This window comes from Euprymna scolopes, chromosome 17, assembly GCF_053919585.1.
Source record: "Euprymna scolopes isolate OS-2025 chromosome 17, ASM5391958v1, whole genome shotgun sequence".
NCBI lineage: Eukaryota > Metazoa > Mollusca > Cephalopoda > Sepiida > Sepiolidae > Euprymna > Euprymna scolopes.
Genome location: NC_136498.1, coordinates 116,501,055 through 116,523,941, shown reverse-complemented (window position 1 = coordinate 116,523,941; position 22,887 = coordinate 116,501,055). Strand labels below are relative to the sequence as shown.

Below are 22,887 nucleotides of genomic sequence, written 5' to 3'. Positions count from 1 at the left end.
TATCAATATATAATTGTAAAAACATTTATTGTATAAAAATGTATCAATATATAATTATAAAAAAATTTATTGTATAAAAATGTATCAATGTATAATTGTAAAAACATTTATTGTATAAAAATGTATCAATGTATAATTGTAAAAACATTTATTGTATAAAAATGTATCAATATATAATTGTAAAAACATTTATTGTATAAAAATGTATCAATATATAATTGTAAAAACATTTATTGTATAAAAATGTATCAATGTATAATTGTAAAAACATTTATTGTATAAAAATGTATCAATATATAATTGTAAAAACATTTATTGTATAAGAATGTATCAATATATAATTGTAAAAACATTTATTGTATAAAAATGTATCAATATATAATTGTAAAAACATTTATTGTATAAAAATGTATCAATATATAATTGTAAAAACATTTATTGTATAAAAATGTATCAATATATAATTATAAAAACATTTATTGTATAAAAATGTATCAATATATAATTATAAAAACATTTATTGTATAAAAATGTATCAATATATAATTGTAAAAACATTTATTGTATAAAAATGTATCAATATATAATTGTAAAAACATTTATATAAAAATGTATCAATATATAATTATAAAAACATTTATTGTATAAAAATGTATCAATATATAATTGTAAAAACATTTATTGTATAAAAATGTATCAATATATAATTGTAAAAACATTTATTGTATAAAAATGTATCAATATATAATTGTAAAAACATTTATTGTATAAAAATGTATCAATATATAATTGTAAAAACATTTATTGTATAAAAATGTATCAATATATAATTGTAAAAACATTTATTGTATAAAAATGTATCAATATATAATTGTAAAAACATTTATTGTATAAAAATGTATCAATATATAATTGTAAAAACATTTATTGTATAAAAATGTATCAATATATAATTGTAAAAACATTTATTGTATAAAAATGTATCAATATATAATTGTAAAAACATTTATTTTATAAAAATGTATCAATATATAATTATAAAAACATTTATTGTATAAAAATGTATCAATATATAATTATAAAAACATTTATTGTATAAAAATGTATCAATATATAATTGTAAAAACATTTATTGTATAAAAATGTATCAATATATAATTGTAAAAACATTTATATAAAAATGTATCAATATATAATTATAAAAACATTTATTGTATAAAAATGTATCAATATATAATTGTAAAAACATTTATTGTATAAAAATGTATCAATATATAATTGTAAAAACATTTATTGTATAAAAATGTATCAATATATAATTATAAAAACATTTATTGTATAAAAATGTATCAATATATAATTATAAAAACATTTATTGTATAAAAATGTATCAATATATAATTATAAAAACATTTATTGTATAAAAATGTATCAATATATAATTGTAAAAACATTTATTGTATAAAAATGTATCAATATATAATTGTAAAAACATTTATATAAAAATGTATCAATATATAATTATAAAAACATTTATTGTATAAAAATGTATCAATATATAATTGTAAAAACATTTATTGTATAAAAATGTATCAATATATAATTGTAAAAACATTTATTGTATAAAAATGTATCAATATATAATTGTAAAAACATTTATTGTATAAAAATGTATCAATATATAATTGTAAAAATATTTATTGTATAAAAATGTATCAATATATAATTGTAAAAACATTTATTGTATAAAAATGTATCAATATATAATTGTAAAAACATTTATTGTATAAAAATGTATCAATATATAATTGTAAAAACATTTATTGTATAAAAATGTATCAATATATAATTGTAAAAACATTTATTGTATAAAAATGTATCAATATATAATTGTAAAAACATTTATTGTATAAAAATGTATCAATATATAATTATAAAAACATTTATTGTATAAAAATGTATCAATATATAATTATAAAAACATTTATTGTATAAAAATGTATCAATATATAATTGTAAAAACATTTATTGTATAAAAATGTATCAATATATAATTGTAAAAACATTTATATAAAAATGTATCAATATATAATTATAAAAACATTTATTGTATAAAAATGTATCAATATATAATTGTAAAAACATTTATTGTATAAAAATGTATCAATATATAATTGTAAAAACATTTATTGTATAAAAATGTATCAATATATAATTGTAAAAACATTTATTGTATAAAAATGTATCAATATATGATTGTAAAAACATTTATTGTATAAAAATGTATCAATACATAATTATAAAAACATTTATTGTATAAAAATGTATCAATATATAATTGTAAAAACATTTATTGTATAAAAATGTATCAATATATAATTGTAAAAACATTTATTGTATAAAAATGTATCAATATATAATTATAAAAACATTTATTGTATAAAAATGTATCAATATATAATTATAAAAACATTTATTGTATAAAAATGTATCAATATATAATTGTAAAAACATTTATTGTATAAAAATGTATCAATATATAATTGTAAAAACATTTATTGTATAAAAATGTATCAATATATAATTGTAAAAACATTTATTGTATAAAAATGTATCAATATATAATTGTAAAAACATTTATTGTATAAAAATGTATCAATATATAATTGTAAAAACATTTATTGTATAAAAATGTATCAATATATAATTGTAAAAACATTTATTGTATAAAAATGTATCAATATATAATTGTAAAAACATTTATTGTATAAAAATGTATCAATATATAATTATAAAAACATTTATTGTATAAAAATGTATCAATATATAATTATAAAAACATTTATTGTATAAAAATGTATCAATATATAATTGTAAAAACATTTATTGTATAAAAATGTATCAATATATAATTGTAAAAACATTTATATAAAAATGTATCAATATATAATTATAAAAACATTTATTGTATAAAAATGTATCAATATATAATTGTAAAAACATTTATTGTATAAAAATGTATCAATATATAATTATAAAAACATTTATTGTATAAAAATGTATCAATATATAATTGTAAAAACATTTATATAAAAATGTATCAATATATAATTATAAAAACATTTATTGTATAAAAATGTATCAATATATAATTATAAAAACATTTATTGTATCAAAATGTATCAATATATAATTATAAAAACATTTATTGTATAAAAATGTATCAATATATAATTATAAAAACATTTATTGTATAAAAATGTATCAATATATAAATAATTGTAAAAACATTTATTGTATAAAAATGTATCAATATATAATTATAAAAACATTTATTGTATCAAAATGTATCAATATATAATTATAAAAACATTTATTGTATCAAAATGTATCAATATATAATTATAAAAACATTTATTGTATCAAAATGTATCAATATATAATTATAAAAACATTTATTTAAAAGTAAACGTATTTTTTTATGATTGCTTCCTCAAAGCATTTTCTTTCACATTCTTCATATATATCTCAGACTTTATTTTTAATCGCGCGTGTATTTATTTTATTTTTTTGAATATTTTTCTTTGGGTAAATTTGATTCATACTTTTATTTCGTGCTTGTTTTTATTTTATTTTTTATTTAATTTAATTTAATTTTTATTTATTATTTTCTCCACTAAATATTATTTTTCTGTTAAATTATTTTTTCATACATATTCAAATAATGCGTTTACCCCCCCCCCTTTTTTTTGGACTCAAATAGTACCTTCTAAAAGCTTTCGTGATTAAATAAACCAAAGAAAACCTTTTGCGCATGCGCTTTGAAGGAGTAATGATTAAATAAAAACACCAGGGCCCACGTTCCCTGTGAAGTACCAAATTTTCTAAATAAAATATTTGTTTTATTATTTGATAATACAAGAAGTGTTTTCTTTTTTTTTGTTTGTTTCGTAATAACACAGGAAATGTTAAAAACTAGAGTATTTTTTTTTAGAAATTTCGTTTTTCGTGTCTTCCGTTCGGTTTCGTTTTTCGTGTCTTCCGTTCGGTTTCGTTTTTTGTGTCTTTCGTTCGGTTTCGTTACATAATCAACCGTATCCACGTCCGGTAGCTTGATTTTTTTTCGAGCAGTGATCTTGGAAATTACCTAAAAATATACAAATTTATTATCGGGGGGGGGCTCGTTTTAAAACTATATCTACCTCAGTATTTTCTTTAATTTTCTATTTTTGAGTGATTATCGAGACTCCTAAGACATGATTACCTCATGTCGGACATTTTTTGTACAAAAGTAACACTCTACATTACTTGTTTTGTTTTGTTTTTTACTAACTAAACACTTTAAAATAAGTTGAACCATCAAAAACTTTCAAAGCTAGGAAGAAAACGAACACTTAGAAAAATCAATTTAATTTTTTTGAACAACAGTAAACACGTAAAAATATTTTTTTTTAATATTATGGGGTGTATATTCTCTTTTAAAGACAATATCTTCTTCAAGAATGGTCATAAACTGTGTTTTCAATCAATGTTTATTCAATAAGGGACCAGTTTTCCTACCTAGCAAAAGGAGACGAGTTTTCCGGGTACGAGTTTTCCAGGGACGAGTTTTCCAGGGACGAGTTTTCCTAAATTATATATATATATATATATATATATATATATATATATATATATATATATATATATATATATATAGGATTCCCGAAAGAATGAAACACAAGTGTCTGTAGGTATTTAATTATTATAGTATATATATATATATATATATATATATATATATATATATATATATATATATATATATATATATATATATATATATATATATACTATAATAATTAAATAACTACAGACACTAGTGTTTCATTCTTTCAGGAATCCTCAGTGCAAGGTGCCATAATTAACATCAGCTGATAGTCAACACAACCATATCGGCATTTATTTCCAGTTGTCCTATACATATACTTCACTTGCCACTAGTATTTAACAATGGAGAGGTGTGGTTGGAGATTGCGCACCTCCTGCTACATAAATATCACGCGTAGGTACCACTTCGTGAGTATCCATAGTCTATTAAAGCCTGAAGGAGGCCGAAATATATATATATATATATATATATATATATATATATATATATGTGTGTGTGTGTGTGTGTGTGTGTGTGTGTGTGTGTGTGTGTGTGTGTGTGTGTGTGTGAGCCAACAAACCGGAAGTACAAAACTCGAGTTTTGTCCTCATTTCGGGTTCATGAGTTAGACACATTCGAATTCGAGATTTGAAACCCGAGCCTCTTGCATGAGAGGCGAGCACTCTACCAGTTGAGCAAACATGCCACACACTTAAAAATACCTATTAACTGACACAGATCAAGCAAACCGCGGCGAAATCCGATAGTAGATTGAACCTACCTCGTACCGAACAGGGACGTGGTCTTCGCAGTCAGCTATAACCCAAGTCGACGTCTCAAAAGGAGGAATTTTATACTCGTAAGCCGCTCACAAGAACCCTGACAGCCAACAATCCAGATGTCTTATTCAAAACGTATCGCAAAAAAACCTCTCTCTCTATATATATACATATATATATATATATATATATATATATATATATATATATATATATATATATATATATACAAATTTGTAGTATTCCAAATTATACTGGGTTAATATAATTCAGTAACTGTTCATATACCAATAAATTTAAGCCATAAAGGAGAGATGACTTAAACTGAAGCTACAAAATTATCATATTTCATAATTGAGCATTTATATACTGTTTTAACAAAAAACCAAGACTTCAAAAAATGGGTTTATAGCAACAAAAAGTGTATTTCAGTGTTAGTTACAATTGTTTCAAGACCATTTCGACAAATCCAAGCATTATCTCGTTTGAAAATTTTCACAAGAACAGCCTTTCTCCAGACTTATTAACTAAAAAAAAACACTTTAACAATGAAACATTAAGGAAAAGAAACATTTCCTTTATGAGGAAAAGCAAACAAGCGGGAACACTTTACCTCTATCGCATCCTGTGCAAAGTATTTTTTAAAGATTCTTTTTAAAGAAATCTTTTAAAAAATACTTTATTAAAGTGTTTTTTTTATACCATAACTGTTAGTTCGCAACACGTCATTATAACAAAGCTTCATACAAAACTTCACTTAGATCGGCGCAGTAGTTTCTGAGAAAAAGTGGAATAGACAGACAGACGGACAGACAGACATACGTACATAAGAACTAAGAGAAATCTAATTTATAAAGCTCTGTCTGTTTGTCTGTCTATCTCCTCCGAAACTAAACGTCGCAGAGCAGCGCCAAGGGCCTCAAATGATTGGATTTTTTATGGGCCGTTCTTTTATGGATCTTTAGCCGGTTAAAATAGTTGTCAAGGGGTAAAATTTGAAAAAAAAATGATTATACATTTTATACATTCATCTTATTTTATTTTTAATCAGTTCCGTTGTCGCGTTGGTGTAGTGGTAACGTCACCAGCTTTGAAAGCTACAGTTTTGCTTTCGGTTTCAATTTTAGCTGACGGCACTCAAATACATTTTCTTTTATTTTTGAAATCACGACTCTATAATAATATATGCAAAATCTGGACAAATTAAAATATCGTATTTAAGCGTATTTTACGACCAGGCAAAGTCGGGCGCCCTTCCCACTAGTATATATATATATATATATATATATATATATATATATATATATATATATATATATATATGTATATATATATATATATAACTATTAAGAAATAGGAATCAGTTTTAAGCGAAATAAGTCACTTTGTGCCTCCAATTTCGTTCCCTGTACACTCCAAAACAACTAGGCCGATTTTTATGAAATTTCATGCCATTGTACTTTATGTTTCTGGAAATGTTCTAAGATAGGTTTTATATCAGAATGCCTCCGATAAATATCGATAATCGAAAAAAAATCTGATTGAAGAAAGAACAGTCCGATTTGCCCATAGTTAACACCATTATATAGCCTAACATCACCAGTACATTAGAAAAGTTTTATCACTACACAAGCAGAAGGTCCCGGCGTATAAAATCAACAGTAGATTATTTGATAAAACGGGCGCGTTCAAAACGAATGTTTCTGTTTAGAGCACAATCGAAGCATGATACTTGTTTATTGCATTGTAAACTTTAATTCAAGTAATTGTATACAAATAATTTTCTAAAATAAATGTAAGTTCTCTCCAATGCAATGTAGATTGCAGTGGATTAGAATGTGCGTTAACTGACTATTACCGGTTAATTTTATCCTTTCGTGGGAGTAATTATTCAGTAAGTGGTACTGTTATACTATAAATTTTAAAAATGAATTATTTGGTGTCGTACTTATAAGACACTGGGGCTTAATGGGTTACAGGCCACAAGAAAAAAACATAAGTTGTTGAACTGTATGTGTACTGTGAATCCTTTCAGTGGAATCGAAACTGTTCTTGCCTTTTAAATGTTTTCGCTTTGCTAATACAGACCATGTGTTGACTTGATTGGACAGGGAGCGGTTCTTGGTACGTTTGTCTCGTGCGGATTGACTCTCTGGATGTCGTACGGTTCGTCCTTTTCCACGACACGCGTAAGAACGCCGCGTCTTTCTCCAGCGAGCATGGAAAATTGTCTGATCGGCAATGACACGTTAACAAACTTCACCGAAATCAGCTATGTGCAAACGACGCCGTTTGCCGTCGAAAACCAAGAGATGTACGTATCACGTTTCTCTATTGCTTTGTGTGAAAGATGAGCGAAAAGAGCTGCATGAGAGTGTGTAACATTTTCATTAAAACAAGTGAAGCATGCATGGTCCCCCGTGAGTGCACAGTGAACGAGACATAAAAAAAATGACGGTCAAAGTTCACTGTTACACCAACTTAAGACGCCTCTACATTTTTCGATAAATCGACAACTTTTGAAGGTTTTCGGCTATGCTGAACACGAATATCACAGGGAAAATTAGCGCAGACAAATAGTTTTCGAGATATAAATACCTGTACTATGCAATTTCTAGTAGTTTAAATTGACCGGCATCTTTGTTGTTTCAATGAAATGGGATAGTGAGCATGCGATGAGTGTAGTTAAGTCTACCAGATGCAAACGTTTATTCAACGTCATTTCTTTCGAAATAAACACCTCCACCTCCCCATGTTAAGAACGGCTTTCGGAATAAACATCCCTATCTCCCCATGTTAACGGCTTTCGAAATAAACATCCCCTACCTCCCTATGTCAAGAACGGCTTTCGGAATTGCGTTGAATTAACTACACAGATCGTCTGCTCACTGCAGCGTGCACACACATGCTCATTATACCATTTCATTGAAACAACAAAGATGGCGGCCAAATAAAACTACTAGAAATTATGTAACAAAATACAGTTATTTACATCTTGAAAACTTTTTGTCTGCGCTAATTTTCCCTGCGATATTTTTTTTTCAGCATAACCGAAAACCTTTAAAAGTCGTTATTTTTAAGCAATTATTGAGATGTCTTCATTTAGCGTAATGGTTAACATTGACCAAAACCCTCTCCATTTCGCCCTCAAAAGTCCCCAGGGACGTCAAATCCTTGTGAAAATGAACAAACGGTGCAGTTTTAGGTCTTAACATATGTAAATTTGAGTTCTGCACCATGTAAAAAAGAAATGACTAAATCCATCATTTTGTAGCACCTCTATCCCCCCCATTTAGCCCCAAAAGTCCCCAATGCCTTAACATATTTAAATTTGGGTTCGGCACCATACAAAACTGCTAGATAGACATACACAGAAAATTTTAGACAAATATGGTAAAATAGTCCCAAAAATGGAGTGTTTTTATTTATCCTAAAAGAGCTTCTGGGCCACACCCAAGAGTTATCACGAAGTATAGACAAATAAAATTATATAGAAATCAAGGTTGTAACTAACAACTCTTCAGAAAGTTTTTTTTAAAATCCAAGGAATCAATTTTTTTTTTTTAATAAGCACAAAAGTGTCAATTTTACCATTTTAACCCAATAGGCACTCCTAAGGGACAACCGGAGTTTTCCCGGAAAATCCATTCTGTTACTTTTTTATTCATATCATGTTTAATGTTCGTACAAAATTTCAAAAAATTCCAAGACGTAGTTATTGAGAAAAATGCGGACAGACGAACGGAGGAATGGACGAACGGACAAACAGACTAAAGGACGAGGGTGAATTTACAGGTCCACCCTCCTTTTGTCGAGGGACCAAAAAACAAATTCGTTAAACAAAGTGAAGCACATGGTTTTATTTTCACACAAACGTGTACCTGTGGCGTTTTGTCAATGAGCTATTTAGACACAAATCAAATAATAAAAGTATTTTACATACGTGCGCGGTCACATTTGATGTCGTCTTTCTCGTTGGTTTTCCATGTGGATCGTCCCATGTATGATTGCGTCGTCCAGTGGCTGTTGATCGGCTTTTTAACTTAGGCGAATAAAACTCATGCATGGAAAAACAATAGAGGCTTGTTGCAATTTCAAAGGTTTTATTGGGGAGAGAAATTTTGTTCACGATAGGAGAGAGTAAAAGAGAGGCTAAAATTAATTCCGTCTTACTTATTTTTTTTTATGTAGCCTTAAAACGATCGAGAAATGGACAGAATCTCGAGGAAATATTCATATAGATTTCTATATTGTTGGACACGTTTTATCTGCTTTCCTGATTTGAACTGTTTGGAAACTTTAATCTTTCCCTCCAACACATTACATAATTCCTATGCAATATCATTCGACATCTGACATTATAGCATGTGTCCCCTAGAGAGCTAATGTATATTAGTAGTCGGCAGCGTGGTATTGTGTATGTGTATGTCTGTTAGTTTACCTTGTTCTTTTTAATGCATGTATAAATGTGCATGAGTTGTTTGTTTCTGTTCGCCTGACTCTTGCTAGTGTGTAGGAACGTGGGCACGAGATGAACAAAGCTGGTATGTGAGTCACTTTTTTGTGACTTGCCCCCCCCCACCTTCTGGTTGAAAAACGTTGATTCCGGTGTCTTTCAGATGCGGCCTCTGAAGTCTGAAGAAAGCTTATTTTGTTGATCTGTCCTTACAGGAATTTTTAAGTTTTCACTGACTTACTACTTTCGCATATAGGTGTTTCTTTTTGGGAGTTTGGAAAGATTTCCATTGGTTGAAAATACTTTGAGTTAACATCTTTACGTTAAAACTTGCTAGATTTAGGAAGTGATGAATAGGGCGTATTATCAAAACGAACCGGAAGAAGGAAAGAGGTAAGCAATTAAAGGAATTTGCTTTTTAGTGTTCGCCAGAATCATAAAAGAAATTGTGTGTAGCTGTTGGTCGCATGTTTAACTTGGACGAATAAAATCCATGCATGAAAACAATCGGGAATTGTTGCGGTTTCAAAGGTTTTATTACGGAGAGAAAGTTTGTTTACGATGGGAGAGGTTAAAAGAGAGACTGAAATTAATTCCTTCTTACTTAATTTTCTTACGTATCCTTAAAATGATCGACGAACTGACAGTGTCTTGGAGAAATTTTCACTCTGATATTTACTTTTTCGGGCACGTCTTACTTGTCTGCTTCGCCGACTCAAACTATTTAATGCAATATCACTGTAGTATTATTCGACATTTACCTTTCTAGCATGTTTTTTCGACATGTACTTAATATAATCCTCGGCAATAATTCAAACTAGTTAACACAATCTCTACTTACTGGCATAGGGTCCCAATATATAACACATTTTGTTATAGGTTACCCAACGTAGAACGTGGTGTTTCAATGAAAGCGACTAATATAACCCAATAGCTAAAATATTAAGGGAAACGATTGAGCGCGGAAACCAAAATATATAACCCGGTAACGTCAACCAACGACAGGGAAGTTGAAATAGAAATAGAATAAAAACGTAGAAAGAATAAAAACATAGAAAGGTTATTACACAAAATTAAAGGAAATGATGACACTGGCCCAGGTCTATATCACGAAAATGGTTGTAGAAGATAAAAGAGAATAAAAAGGTTACGGAGGGTACTTGAATCCTGACGAGGCTTATTGACTCTTAACTTCTAGAAAAATAGCATAGTGATTATGAGTGAAAAAGCAATGATAAACGGCTGTTGCGATAGCGCAAAATGATTTACAACGATTATGGAAAGTGGTGTAGAATACTGGAAATCTTGGGAGACGAGGGTTGTCCCAAAAGTAAAAGCTTCTATTTTTTTAATTAAAAAAGTTGAAGAGCCACAAAGACGAGAGTAGTACCATTAAAACGAGCGACCTGTTGTGCTCCAGAATTTATTTTTTTACATAGTCACCAGCATTCTCAATGCACTTTTACCAGCAATGAACGAGAGACTTCATCAAAGATAAAAAAAAAAAAAGTGAGCGGCTGCAGAGGCGGTTCATTTTTCACTGACATCTTTGTCACCATTCTGAAATCGACGAACTCATCTATTAACTAATCAACTGCATAGGCTTCGTAAACGTTCAACAGGCGCCGGTGAATACTGATCGGTCCAATTTTTTCTGCGTGGAGGAATTCAATAACGCATCTCTGCTTCTGATGCACGTCCATGACAGGTGTTGCTTTCTTAGAAATTTACACCGTCAATATCTACAACATATATAGATACAATTTTCAGGTCATGAATGCATAAGTTCAATCATCACAGCAATTTCCAATGCTGTCTCATCTACTCGGGCCTAATAATAATAGGAAGCATTACTTTTGGAACAACCCTCGTATGTATATATATATATATATATATATATATATATATATATATATATATATATATATATATATATATATATATATATATATTATACTGTTGGTAGAAGTTTTCAGCAAATCATAAAAACAACACAATATGTCATTCCAAAGAGTGCTCAATGCATGAAACAGAGCAATATATTAATTGTTGGAGAGCTATTGGCTACACATTAGCAAACGTGTTTCAATGACCCCCTAGCAATGACCCCTAATTAATATCTATATATATATTGTTGGGGTAGAGAGGGCTCCCGTAAGCTGTGGTGAAGGCAACCTTTCTAGGAGAAGCTAATCTCTGATTTAAAAACCATAAAGCGGAAGACCATTACCCGCATTAAGCTGGTCTGCAGTTTAATTTGTTTCGGCTATCTTGCTCTTGCTTGTTGTTGGATCTCAACATTTTGAACCGAGAGAGAGACTTAGCTGTCGTACTAAGACTCTGTAACATCATATTTGTATAGATAACCCCTCAGGCATTTGGGCCCATGGATTTTAAATTTCTGAGGGAGTGACACTCGTCTGACAAGACGTTGCAATCATCATATCTATATATCTATAAAAGTGAACGTGTCTGTCTGTCTGTCTGTGTGTCTGTGTCTGTCTGTCTGTGTACATTTCCCTACGCAATAACTCTGTCAATTTTTGGTCTATAGACTCGAAATTTGAAATACCGGGTACTGAGATTTGGGAAAATCGATGTAATGGGTGTCAGCCAGAAATTTGGCTGTTAAAGGGTCAAATTTCAACGATTTGACCTTTAAGAACTCTACCAAACTCCTCCGACAATTTTGGGTCTAGACACTTGAAATTTTAGATATAGGTTCGTTGAACCTGGATCTAACTTAATAAAGTGATTTGAGCCCGAAACTATAAATGTTAAGGGGTCATAATAGGGGTCAAAGTTTTTAAAAAATTGACTTTTTTTTTTTTTCTTTGCTCAACATACACCTCCAAACACCCGGGCAACGCCGGGTTGAAATGCTAGTATATATATATATATATATATATATATATATATATATATATATATATATATATATATATATATATATATATAGGGTGACCCACTTAAAATAGTCCAGAAATATAGTCGTGAGGGAGGAACACTCTTTGATTGTTTAAATTACCAGTAGTGTTATGAAAGATGCTAGAAGTTCTCCCTACTGATATCTATGCATTTCTGGGCACGTTTAACAACATTTGCAGATAATGTCTGTAGATCTTATCTAGTGATTCTCCTGATAGCGTTGGTAATGTTCTTCTTTAGTTGGTTTAGATTGTGAGGATTACTTGCATAAACTTTTTATTTTAAAGTCCTCCAATGACAAAAATCTCATGATGACATGTCCGGGGAAGATGGTGGCCAAAACACTTGGCTTATTGTTTACTCTTCCGTAAAAATGTCATGAAATCGTGTCAGTGATCTGTGAGACGTGTGGCATGTAGCGCCATCTTGTTGGGAAAAGAATTGCGTTTTGTCTTGTGATGTCAGTTAGTCGTTAAGAGAAAGATTAGAGAGATCGGAATAATTTTAAGTGGGCCACCATATCTCTATAATATAAAGCTGAACGTCTGTGTGTGTGTCTGGTCACGAATAGGCTCCTATATGGTTGACTATTATAGAAAACTGATCACATATAATGATAGAAGATGTATCGAGACACAGGAATGGGTATTTTTGATCTGACATAATGATGATTCTTTAAAATTGTGGGCTCTGTGGAAATAAAAAATCTAAAAATTAAAAAAAAACGATTACAAGTGTTTTTGATATAGATGTACATAAGAATACTTTGATAAGTATGCTTTAACTTAAATAGGGAGGGTATAATAAAATTGTGGGGTCTGCGTTCGCGCCTTGCCTCCATAGAATGGAAATAGGAACACACTTTAATAAAGACTTTTCATATCAATCTGCGTAAGTATACTTTGATAATTATGTTTCAGTTTGAAGAAATATGATATAATAAAATCATGGGGTGTTCGTTCGCGCCTGACCTCCATAGAATGGAAATATGTCACAAAGTTTTACAAGGTTTTTTTAATATAGCTCCACAGAATATTGTGATAAGTGTTTCAGTGTGAACAGGTATGGTATAATAAATTATGGGGTGTATCTATTTTATTTTTACTTTCATCCTATTTTGCAGTTCAAACAAAAGTGATTAAAAAGTATAAGGAAACAAAGTCCTTCAAAAACAGAAAAAGGCAAGGCTATAAAAAGTCTACAGCCGGCCCAGTTGACTAGCACAAAATTAATCTTTTTAGCCAATTTTTAGATATTTTTCATCCGAGAGATCGATCTTTCTAACAATACCAATTTTGTCACGGTTCGATACGTGTGTCAAAAGATTTTGACAAATATCCAAACACACACGCACACACACACACACACACACACACACACACACACACACACACACACACACACACATACACATTTTCCCTTTTATATAATAGATAACTTCGATTTGGCGTTTTCTTCCAGAGAAACCTTTAATTACATACGAACCGAGGGGAAGGAGATATGTGTCACAGCGTATGTCATGCACTGCAACGTCGTAAATGAATAGCCTTTATATGTGTAACCATTCTCCTGCAGCCTATCACTTAATGAAAAAGAACATTACAATAATATTTACTGAATTATTTTATACATATTATACCCACTAAAAGATAACAGAGACAATTGTAAATATTATGCACATATACACGTAAATATATACACCCATGTTATATAGACCAATATGCAACAATATGCTCATGTCTAAATTTATATAGAGAGTCTAAATTTACATAGAGAGTCTAAATTTATATAGACATATATGCGAAACGTACTTTATAATTTCTGTTTCTCTCTTTTGCAGGCATGGTTTAGATAAACTGTATTCTTTGTCGTACACACTTATTTCCGTTGTGGGTATTTTGTCAATGTTAATAATTGGATCAATCATTGATTTACGTAAGTCACAATCTTTTCTTGTCTTTCTTTCTAGTTTTTGTTCGCTTTCTTTCTTTCTTTCTTCTTTTCTTTCTTTCTTCCTTAATATTACAATTCTTGCTGTAGAAAACGCTGTCAATTTTTAGATATATCCAGATGGTCGTATCGTTTAATCCCACGTTTCCTTCTATGGGCTATGACAACAGCATATTCTTTTCATTGTTTTGACGCGAAGGATAGCTGGTTTTCGAATAGATTAGCAGCAGCAGTAGCCGAAAACACGCATATGCAAATTAGGAAGTTTACGCGAGTTGGCATGACAAGAAAAAAAAAAGGACACCACGTGTTCGTGAGAGAAACAAAGTCTACGCCAAAGGAGATGGACGTGTAACATGAAGGCGAGAATGGGCTGGCTGTGGCCTGCATGCTGTCAGGAGAAGAAAAGTGCGCGTCGAAGAAATTGCAGGCGTACAGTTAAAGGCGAGTAATGGCTGGTTAATACCAGTATGCAGTCAGAAGAAAGAGAAACGCGTGACAGATAAAACTGACGAGAGTGGTGCCGAATGTGACGGTAATATATGCTTTTGTTAAAAAAAAAGAAAAATGGCGACCCGGATTTTATGTATTTATTTATTTATTTCCTTTGCAAAGAAAAATGATTCGAAATGGTTATCGACTTAGTTTTGAAACATGGCTTTCACATAAACATTTCCTTCCGGAATCTGATTCGAATACATTTGTAACTTACTATCGTCAAACCCAGGGATCTTCAAACTATGATCCACGGGTCAAATCTAATTCGCCAAAGACTTTAATTCGGCCCGCGGAGCTCTTATGAAAAACGTTAAAATATTCACGAATTTTTTTTATTAATGAAATATTTTCTTTTTGTTTAAAAAATGATTTTACAAATGAGATTTTGGAGAACTAGTTTCTATTAAAAAGCAAAATTAATATAAACACATCCAGGTCATTTGTTTTTTTATTTTAACCGTTTTTAACTCTTAGCAATATGTCTCTTCCACGTTAAAAAAATTTTGGAGAGCCTTTGTCTATCTCATTCATAGTAGGCTTCACGTTACAAGTGTGACACTTCTGTCACAACGTTGACTTTACCAAAGAGGAAAAGATAATACTAAATCTCATTCATACCAGAGTCCAAATGGTATAATAATGTTAAAATTTTAAACTAATAATAATAATGATAATAATAATAATAATAATAATAATAATAATAATAATAATAATAAAAAATAATAATAAATAATAATAATAATAATAATAAATAGTAATAAAAATAAATCATAATAACAATAATAAATAATAAGAAGAAGAAGAAATAAAAATACTAAATAACATATGATAAATAATTATAATAATAAACAATAATAATAGTAAATAATTATAATAATATATAATTATAAATGATAATACCACAAATAATAATACTAGTAATAATAATAAATAATAATAATAAATAAAATAAATAATAATATTAATAATAAATATTAATAACAATAAATAATAATTAATAATAATTAATAATAATAAAAAGAAATGATAATAATAATATTAATAATAATAAATTATAATAGAAATAATAATAAATAATAATAATAATTAATAATAATAAATAAAAATATATAATAATAGTAATAATAATAGCAATAATAATAAATAACAATACTCATAAATAATAATAAAAAATAGTATATATAATAAATAATAATTAATAATGATAATCAATAATAATACAAAATTATAATAAATAATAACAATAAATAATAATAAATAATATTAGTAATAATAGACATAATAATAAATAATCATAATCATAAATAATAATACATACTACTATTAATAATGAATAATAATCAATGAAAATAAAAAATAGTAATAATAAATAATAATAAATAATAATAAATAATTATAATAAATAATAATAAATAATGACTAATAATAATACATAATAGTAATAAACATTAAAAATGATCATAACGAATAATAATAAGAAGAAATAATAATATTAATAATAATAATAATAATAATAATAATAATAATGATGATGATAAATAGTAATAACAAATAATTATAATAATTATAATAATAAATAATAATGAATAATAATAATAAATAATAATGAGAATAAGAATAATTATAAATGATAATAATAGTAATAATAATAAATAATAATAATAATAATGAATAATTATAATAATAAATAATTATTATAAATAATAATAATAATAATAAAAATAATAATAATAATAAATAATAATAATAAATAATAATTATAAATAATAATAAATAATAATAACAATAATAATAAATAATAATAATTAATAATAAATAATTATAATACTAATATTAATAATAATAAATAATAATATCGAATAATAATAATAAATAATAATAATAAAAATAATAATAAATAATAATAATTAATAATAAATAATTATAATAATAATAATATTAATAATAATAAATAATAATAATGATAATAATAATAATAATAAATAATAACAATAAATAATAATAAGTAATAATGAATAATAATAACAATAAATAATAATAAATAGATAATAATAAATAATAATAATAATAATAAGTAATAATAATAATAAATAATAATAATAATAATAATAATAATAATAATAATAATAATAATAATAATAATAATAATAATAATAATAATAATAATAATAGTTATCAAAAAAATAAACATATGCAAATTACAAAGTATGCGCGAGTTAGCACAACAAGAAAACAAAATGGTAATCAGAGGATCGTGATAGAAACAAAGTCGGCGCCAAAGCTAATGGACGTGTAACGTGAAAGCAAGAATTGGCTGGCTGTGACCTGCTTGAGGTTAGGAGAAGAAAAGTACACGTCGTTTGTTTGTCTGTACTTTTCTCAATAACTAAACCTTTGAATTTTTTTTAATTTTGCACAAACATGATATGAATAAAAAAATAATGGAACGGATTTTCCGGGGAAAACTCCGGTTGCCCCCCTAGAGGTGCCTTTTGTGTTAAAATGGCGTAAATTGACACTTTTGTGCTTATTAAAAAAAATGATGCCTTGAATTTTTATAAAAGTTGAAAAGTTGTAACTGATTTCTATATAATTATATTTGTCTATACTTCACGATAACTCTTGGGTGTGCCCCAGGGTCTCTTTTAGGGCTAATAAAAAACGCTCCATTTTTGGAACTGTTTTACCATATTTGTCCAAAATTTTCTGTGTATGTCTATTTAGCAGTTTTGCATGGTGCTGAAATCCCAATTAAATATGTTAAGGCCTTGGGAACTTTTGGGGCAAAATGGAGGGGGGTGCAAATGATGGACTTGGTCATTTCTTTTTGTATGGTGCAGAACTCAAACCGTTTGTTCATTTTCACCAGGATTTGACGTCCCTTGGGGACTTCTGGAGAATAAATGGGAGGAGTGACAGTTATACCTCGTTCACTGTGCACTCACGGAGGACCGTGCATGCTTCACTTGTTTTTGTTTTTTATTTTGATTTTGCAGTCGTGAAACAGCTTTGGTTTTATTTGATTTGGTTGTTTTACGACATATCAACCCTTTTTGGGTTATTTAATGCAGAATTTAGTTATTTTGGAGATAGTATTCACGTTGCATCCAGTTATTTTGTAGAAGTTTTTTTAATCGTCAAGCTCTTTGTCTCTTTAATCGCTAGTTTGTAGTGTTTGGTTTGGTTGTTTTAAAGTGGGTTTTATCGTTTTTGTTCCCTGCCTTGCAGAACATGAATGAGTTTTGCAATGGGAGTGGGAAAGGTTTACAGTATTAATGTTTGATACATTTTAGGTTAGGAAACCAGTCAGGAAGTGGGGAGGGGATAGAAAGAGAAAGAGGAAATGGGAAGAAAAAAAGGGGAAAATGTGGGTTGTTGTTTTTTGGTTTTGGTTTTGCAGAACATAATTAAGTTTTGCAAACGGAAGTAGAAAACAAAAAAGCATCCATGTTATTAGATGCATTTCGTCTCAGGAAATCAATATCTTCAGACAGCCTGATCTGGTAGCACCAGCATGAAACAGCAACGAGATATATATTTCGTAACGTCAATGCCGAACATCCACTTCTAAGGTGGTGGGTGGCAGGGGAAGAATAATTACTTGAGTAACAAAATTCAAGATCATAGTGTAGTATCTGTTCTGATGCTACACTTCACCTTTTCTGTCCTCGATTAGTGGAAGTGAAATCCTTCATGACTGAGATAATTTTTATTTTTTTTCCTATCCAGAGTGCACCTTTTTGGGGAGCTGGATTTTCCCATTTCACATTCAAAACCGACCTTGCGTTATACTCTGCCCTCGTGAGGAGGCAAATAAATAGAAACAAAATTAAAATGATATAAGGGAGACAACCCAATTCATACATTTTGTTAATTACAAAGTAGTTTCTCTTTTGATTTGATCCTTTGTTGCTAAAAAAAAATACTCTGTGCTATTCTGTCTTGAGAACCTTCTCTCTTTGTCTCTTGTCTATTCGCGCTTTTAACACAAACAATTGCATCAGCCTAATGTCATTTTTCTTCTGCCTTTAATTTCCAATATATTTTATTTAAATTGATCCAATGATCCATTTCAGAATTGTTAGATTCATTCATTTTATCATTGACCATAGTTCGAGAACTGACGTCGTATACAAGATTCCCCACGCACACCATTGCGTTTTGCCATTTCTTCAATATATTGCATTTCAAGTAACCTTTTTGGTTGTTTTTGTTTTGTTTTTTGTTTTTTTTTATGACATCATTTCGATTCGAGATGCCTTCGTCTTAAACATGTTCCTTTCGTGCCTTATCTTATCAAAAAATGACAATAACATTCGGACATCTCGCGTTCCCTTGTGCATTGGAATGATCTGTTTTGCATGTTAATAGCAAGAGGTCGTTTATATTATGGGCATCCGTTTGTATCTCTGGGTTAGTCGAGTTAAGTGATTAAAACTAGTCTGAAGTGCTGCTATCGTTGTTTTATGTTGGCTAAACTTTGCGCTCTACGGTAACTTTATAATATTTTATGATGAAATATTTGGCAAGACTAATTCTACAACTATATTGGTGATGTTCGTGAAGCAGTCAGCAGCAATATATTCAGAATTCACTATTGACCTTGCTTACTAATCGATGAGGAAATAGCTACTTCATAAAAATGTCTGCCAGCTTATTTTCCCCAAAAGTCGATACATTTCTCTTAATAATTGAGAAGGGTTTTAGTTTCCTTTCACTTGTAGGATTACTTAGAAATGAAAGATTTCCGCTACAAATTTATCCTAACGTGTTCAAAGAAAATGGCGTAAAATCCTTATAAAATGTTTCTGATTGGTCGGAAACATTTGCCAATAAAGACAAACGAGTGAAAAATTAAAACATTTTGTAGAAAGAATCCTTCCTGAAAATTGAAGAAAAAGCAAGCACGTCGTTAAATAAAAACTCGGCGTTTATCAAACGATTGCGTTTCGTTTTGAAAAAATGTTTGTGCTTTTTTTTTTCTCGTCTTTATTGACTACGGTGTGTTATTGCTTTTGTGTTAAGTGTCGAGACATTATGTTGAACAAAGATGGCGGTGAAGAAACAGTGCAGTTCCGATCTTGAGTGTTAAGTAATTCCCAGTAACAAAGATGGCGGCGAAGAAACAGTGCAGTTCCGATCTTGGGTGTTAAGTAATTCCCAGTAACAAAGATGGCGGCGAATAATCAGTGCAGTTCCGATCTTGAGTGTTAAGTAATTCCCAGTAACAAAGATGGCGGCGAATAATCAGTGCAGTTTCGATCTTGAGTGTAAAGTAATTCCCAGTAACAAAGATGGCGGCGAATAATCAGTGCAGTTCCGATCTTGAGTGTAAAGTAATTCCCAGTAACAAAGATGGCGGCGAATAATCAGTGCAGTTCCGATCTTGAGTGTTAAGTAAATCCCAGTAACAAAGATGGCGGCGAAGAATCAAATGCAGGTTCGTGACTGAGACCACGGCGAACTGATTGAATCCAAAATTCGACAATTTTTATAGTAACGCTGGAAGCTTTTCATTGGTTGGTTATTATAACCTGTGGTTATAAAAACATCATTGGTGGCATACCCCATTAAGAGTCAAAAACATTTTAACATTGTGGTCTTTTCTGAAGAAAAGCAAACTCGTTTAGTAAAAGACTCCGGAGAAACTCATTATTCCAATTTTATGTCTTACCTGCTGCGAGTCTTTTAATGATGAAAGATGTTTCGAGGCGTGACTTTTAGAAATGCCATTTTAAATCCGTATACACTTATATATATGTATATATGCATGTATATATTATTTGAAAATCGCACAATCAAAGACAGGAACGGCAGTCAAATGAGAAGGCTTTTGCAGCACATCCGACAACACTAAGTTGTCATATTTGTGGTCTGATCTGCAAATCTAAAAGTGGCCTGACACGACATTCGCGGATTTACAATATTATAAGGCGACCACCTTTACAAGAAGGAAAGTTTTTTTATGTCACATATGTGTACTTTCATGTAGGACTATACCTGGATTAAAAAGTCACTTACGTGCACACAGCCGCACGACACTTAACTGAAGAGATAGCAAACTTATGTCAAGAAGTAGCAATCATCATCATTATATATGTATGTATATATGTATAAACATAGAAGGCGCCCTCGAATAAAAACCAGTATGGTGAGATAGATAAAGGTAAAAGACTACAATATAAACCAAGAAAACGGTTTAAGGATGCTCTGAAAAAAAAAAAAACTTTAAATTACTTGAGATGGATGTAAATAACTAAGAAGCATAATCGAAAGATCGATCTCTTTGGAGAAAAACCATCAAAGAAAGAAGCAAAGGTTTTGAAAAGCGGCGTGTAGATCGTGCTGTTTTGAAGCGTGTTGTGGGAAAACAGGATAAAAAAATATGACAGAATTAATGCCTCCGTTCAGTCTCGAAAGACAAAGGATACCTCCTGCAGGGGCAGCTGCGCGTGTAATTGTGTGGCAAGAGTTGTATAATCCCCCAACCACACCTCTCCTGAATCAGCACTGCTTGAGTCCAGTGGCAAGGAGAACTCCAGGACGACTGGAGACAATGCCGAGATAAGCGGAAAGCACATACAGCACCTGGAAGTCCCAAATGATAACCCATCTGGTACTGGCCAGACTCATCGTTGCTTAACTTCGGTGTCAAACGTGATTAGGCCGTAAAATATAACAAATGTCAAAGAATATTTAACAGGAACTGAAGTGCAGTGTATGTGAGGGATTCTTTTTGTCAAAAGCTGGTTTTAAAAATCATCTGAAATCACAATTTCAACGGTAAGATTAACAGTCTTATGAGGAGACTATGACTGCAATACTAACTTGTCATATTTGTGGTCTAATCTGAAAATCAAGAAGTGGGTTGACACGTCATATGATGATTCACAATATTAACATGCGATTAACCTGACGGGAAGGAAAGTTCTTATGCTACATATGTGAACTTCTTATAGGACTGAAGCTGGGTTAAAAAGCCACCTACACGCACACAACCGCACAACAGTTGACTGAAGAGACGGGAAACTTCTGTCAATCAGTAGCAATCATCTATGTATATATGTATAAATATATATATAAATCGATGTATATATTATAAATATATATATATATATGTATATATACATATATAAATATATGTATAAATATATATATATAAATTTATGTATATATGTATAAATATATATATATATATATATATAAGTCGATGTATATATTATAAATATATATATAAATTTATGTATATATATATATATATAAATATATATATATCGATGTATATATTATAAATATATATATATAAATTTATGTATATATGCATAAATATATATATAAATTTATGTATATATGTATAAATATATAAATTTATGTATATATATATATATATATATGCATAATATATATATAAAATATATTTGTAGTCATCGACATACAGTCCTGTTTCGTTGTATCACAACTCATCAGTGCCGCTAGACTAGCACCTATCCGAAGCTGAGGATCGAACCTAGAACCGTCGTGATGACAGTCGGCAGTTCTACCCCTCCACCACGGAAGCGGTGCCCGCAATTAATCTGTCCCAATGACTATTTAAATAAACATCCGTCCGCTACTTGTAAAGTGCTCAAACGATTGTTTGTAAACAA

General features: G+C 29.2%; 1 protein-coding gene across 1 annotated transcript in view; it reads left to right on the top strand.

Moving 5' to 3' along the window:
* Positions 1 to 22,887, top strand: part of LOC145297084 (uncharacterized) — a 35,858-nt gene that overhangs the window by 2,457 nt on the left and 10,514 nt on the right. Inside the window, exons 2-3 of the mRNA XM_080143313.1 lie at positions 7,521 to 7,723; positions 14,634 to 14,728. Coding sequence (XP_079999439.1) covers positions 7,566 to 7,723; positions 14,634 to 14,728 — 253 coding nt within the window. The 5' untranslated portion in view covers positions 7,521 to 7,565. The remainder of the gene's footprint in view (positions 1 to 7,520; positions 7,724 to 14,633; positions 14,729 to 22,887) is intronic.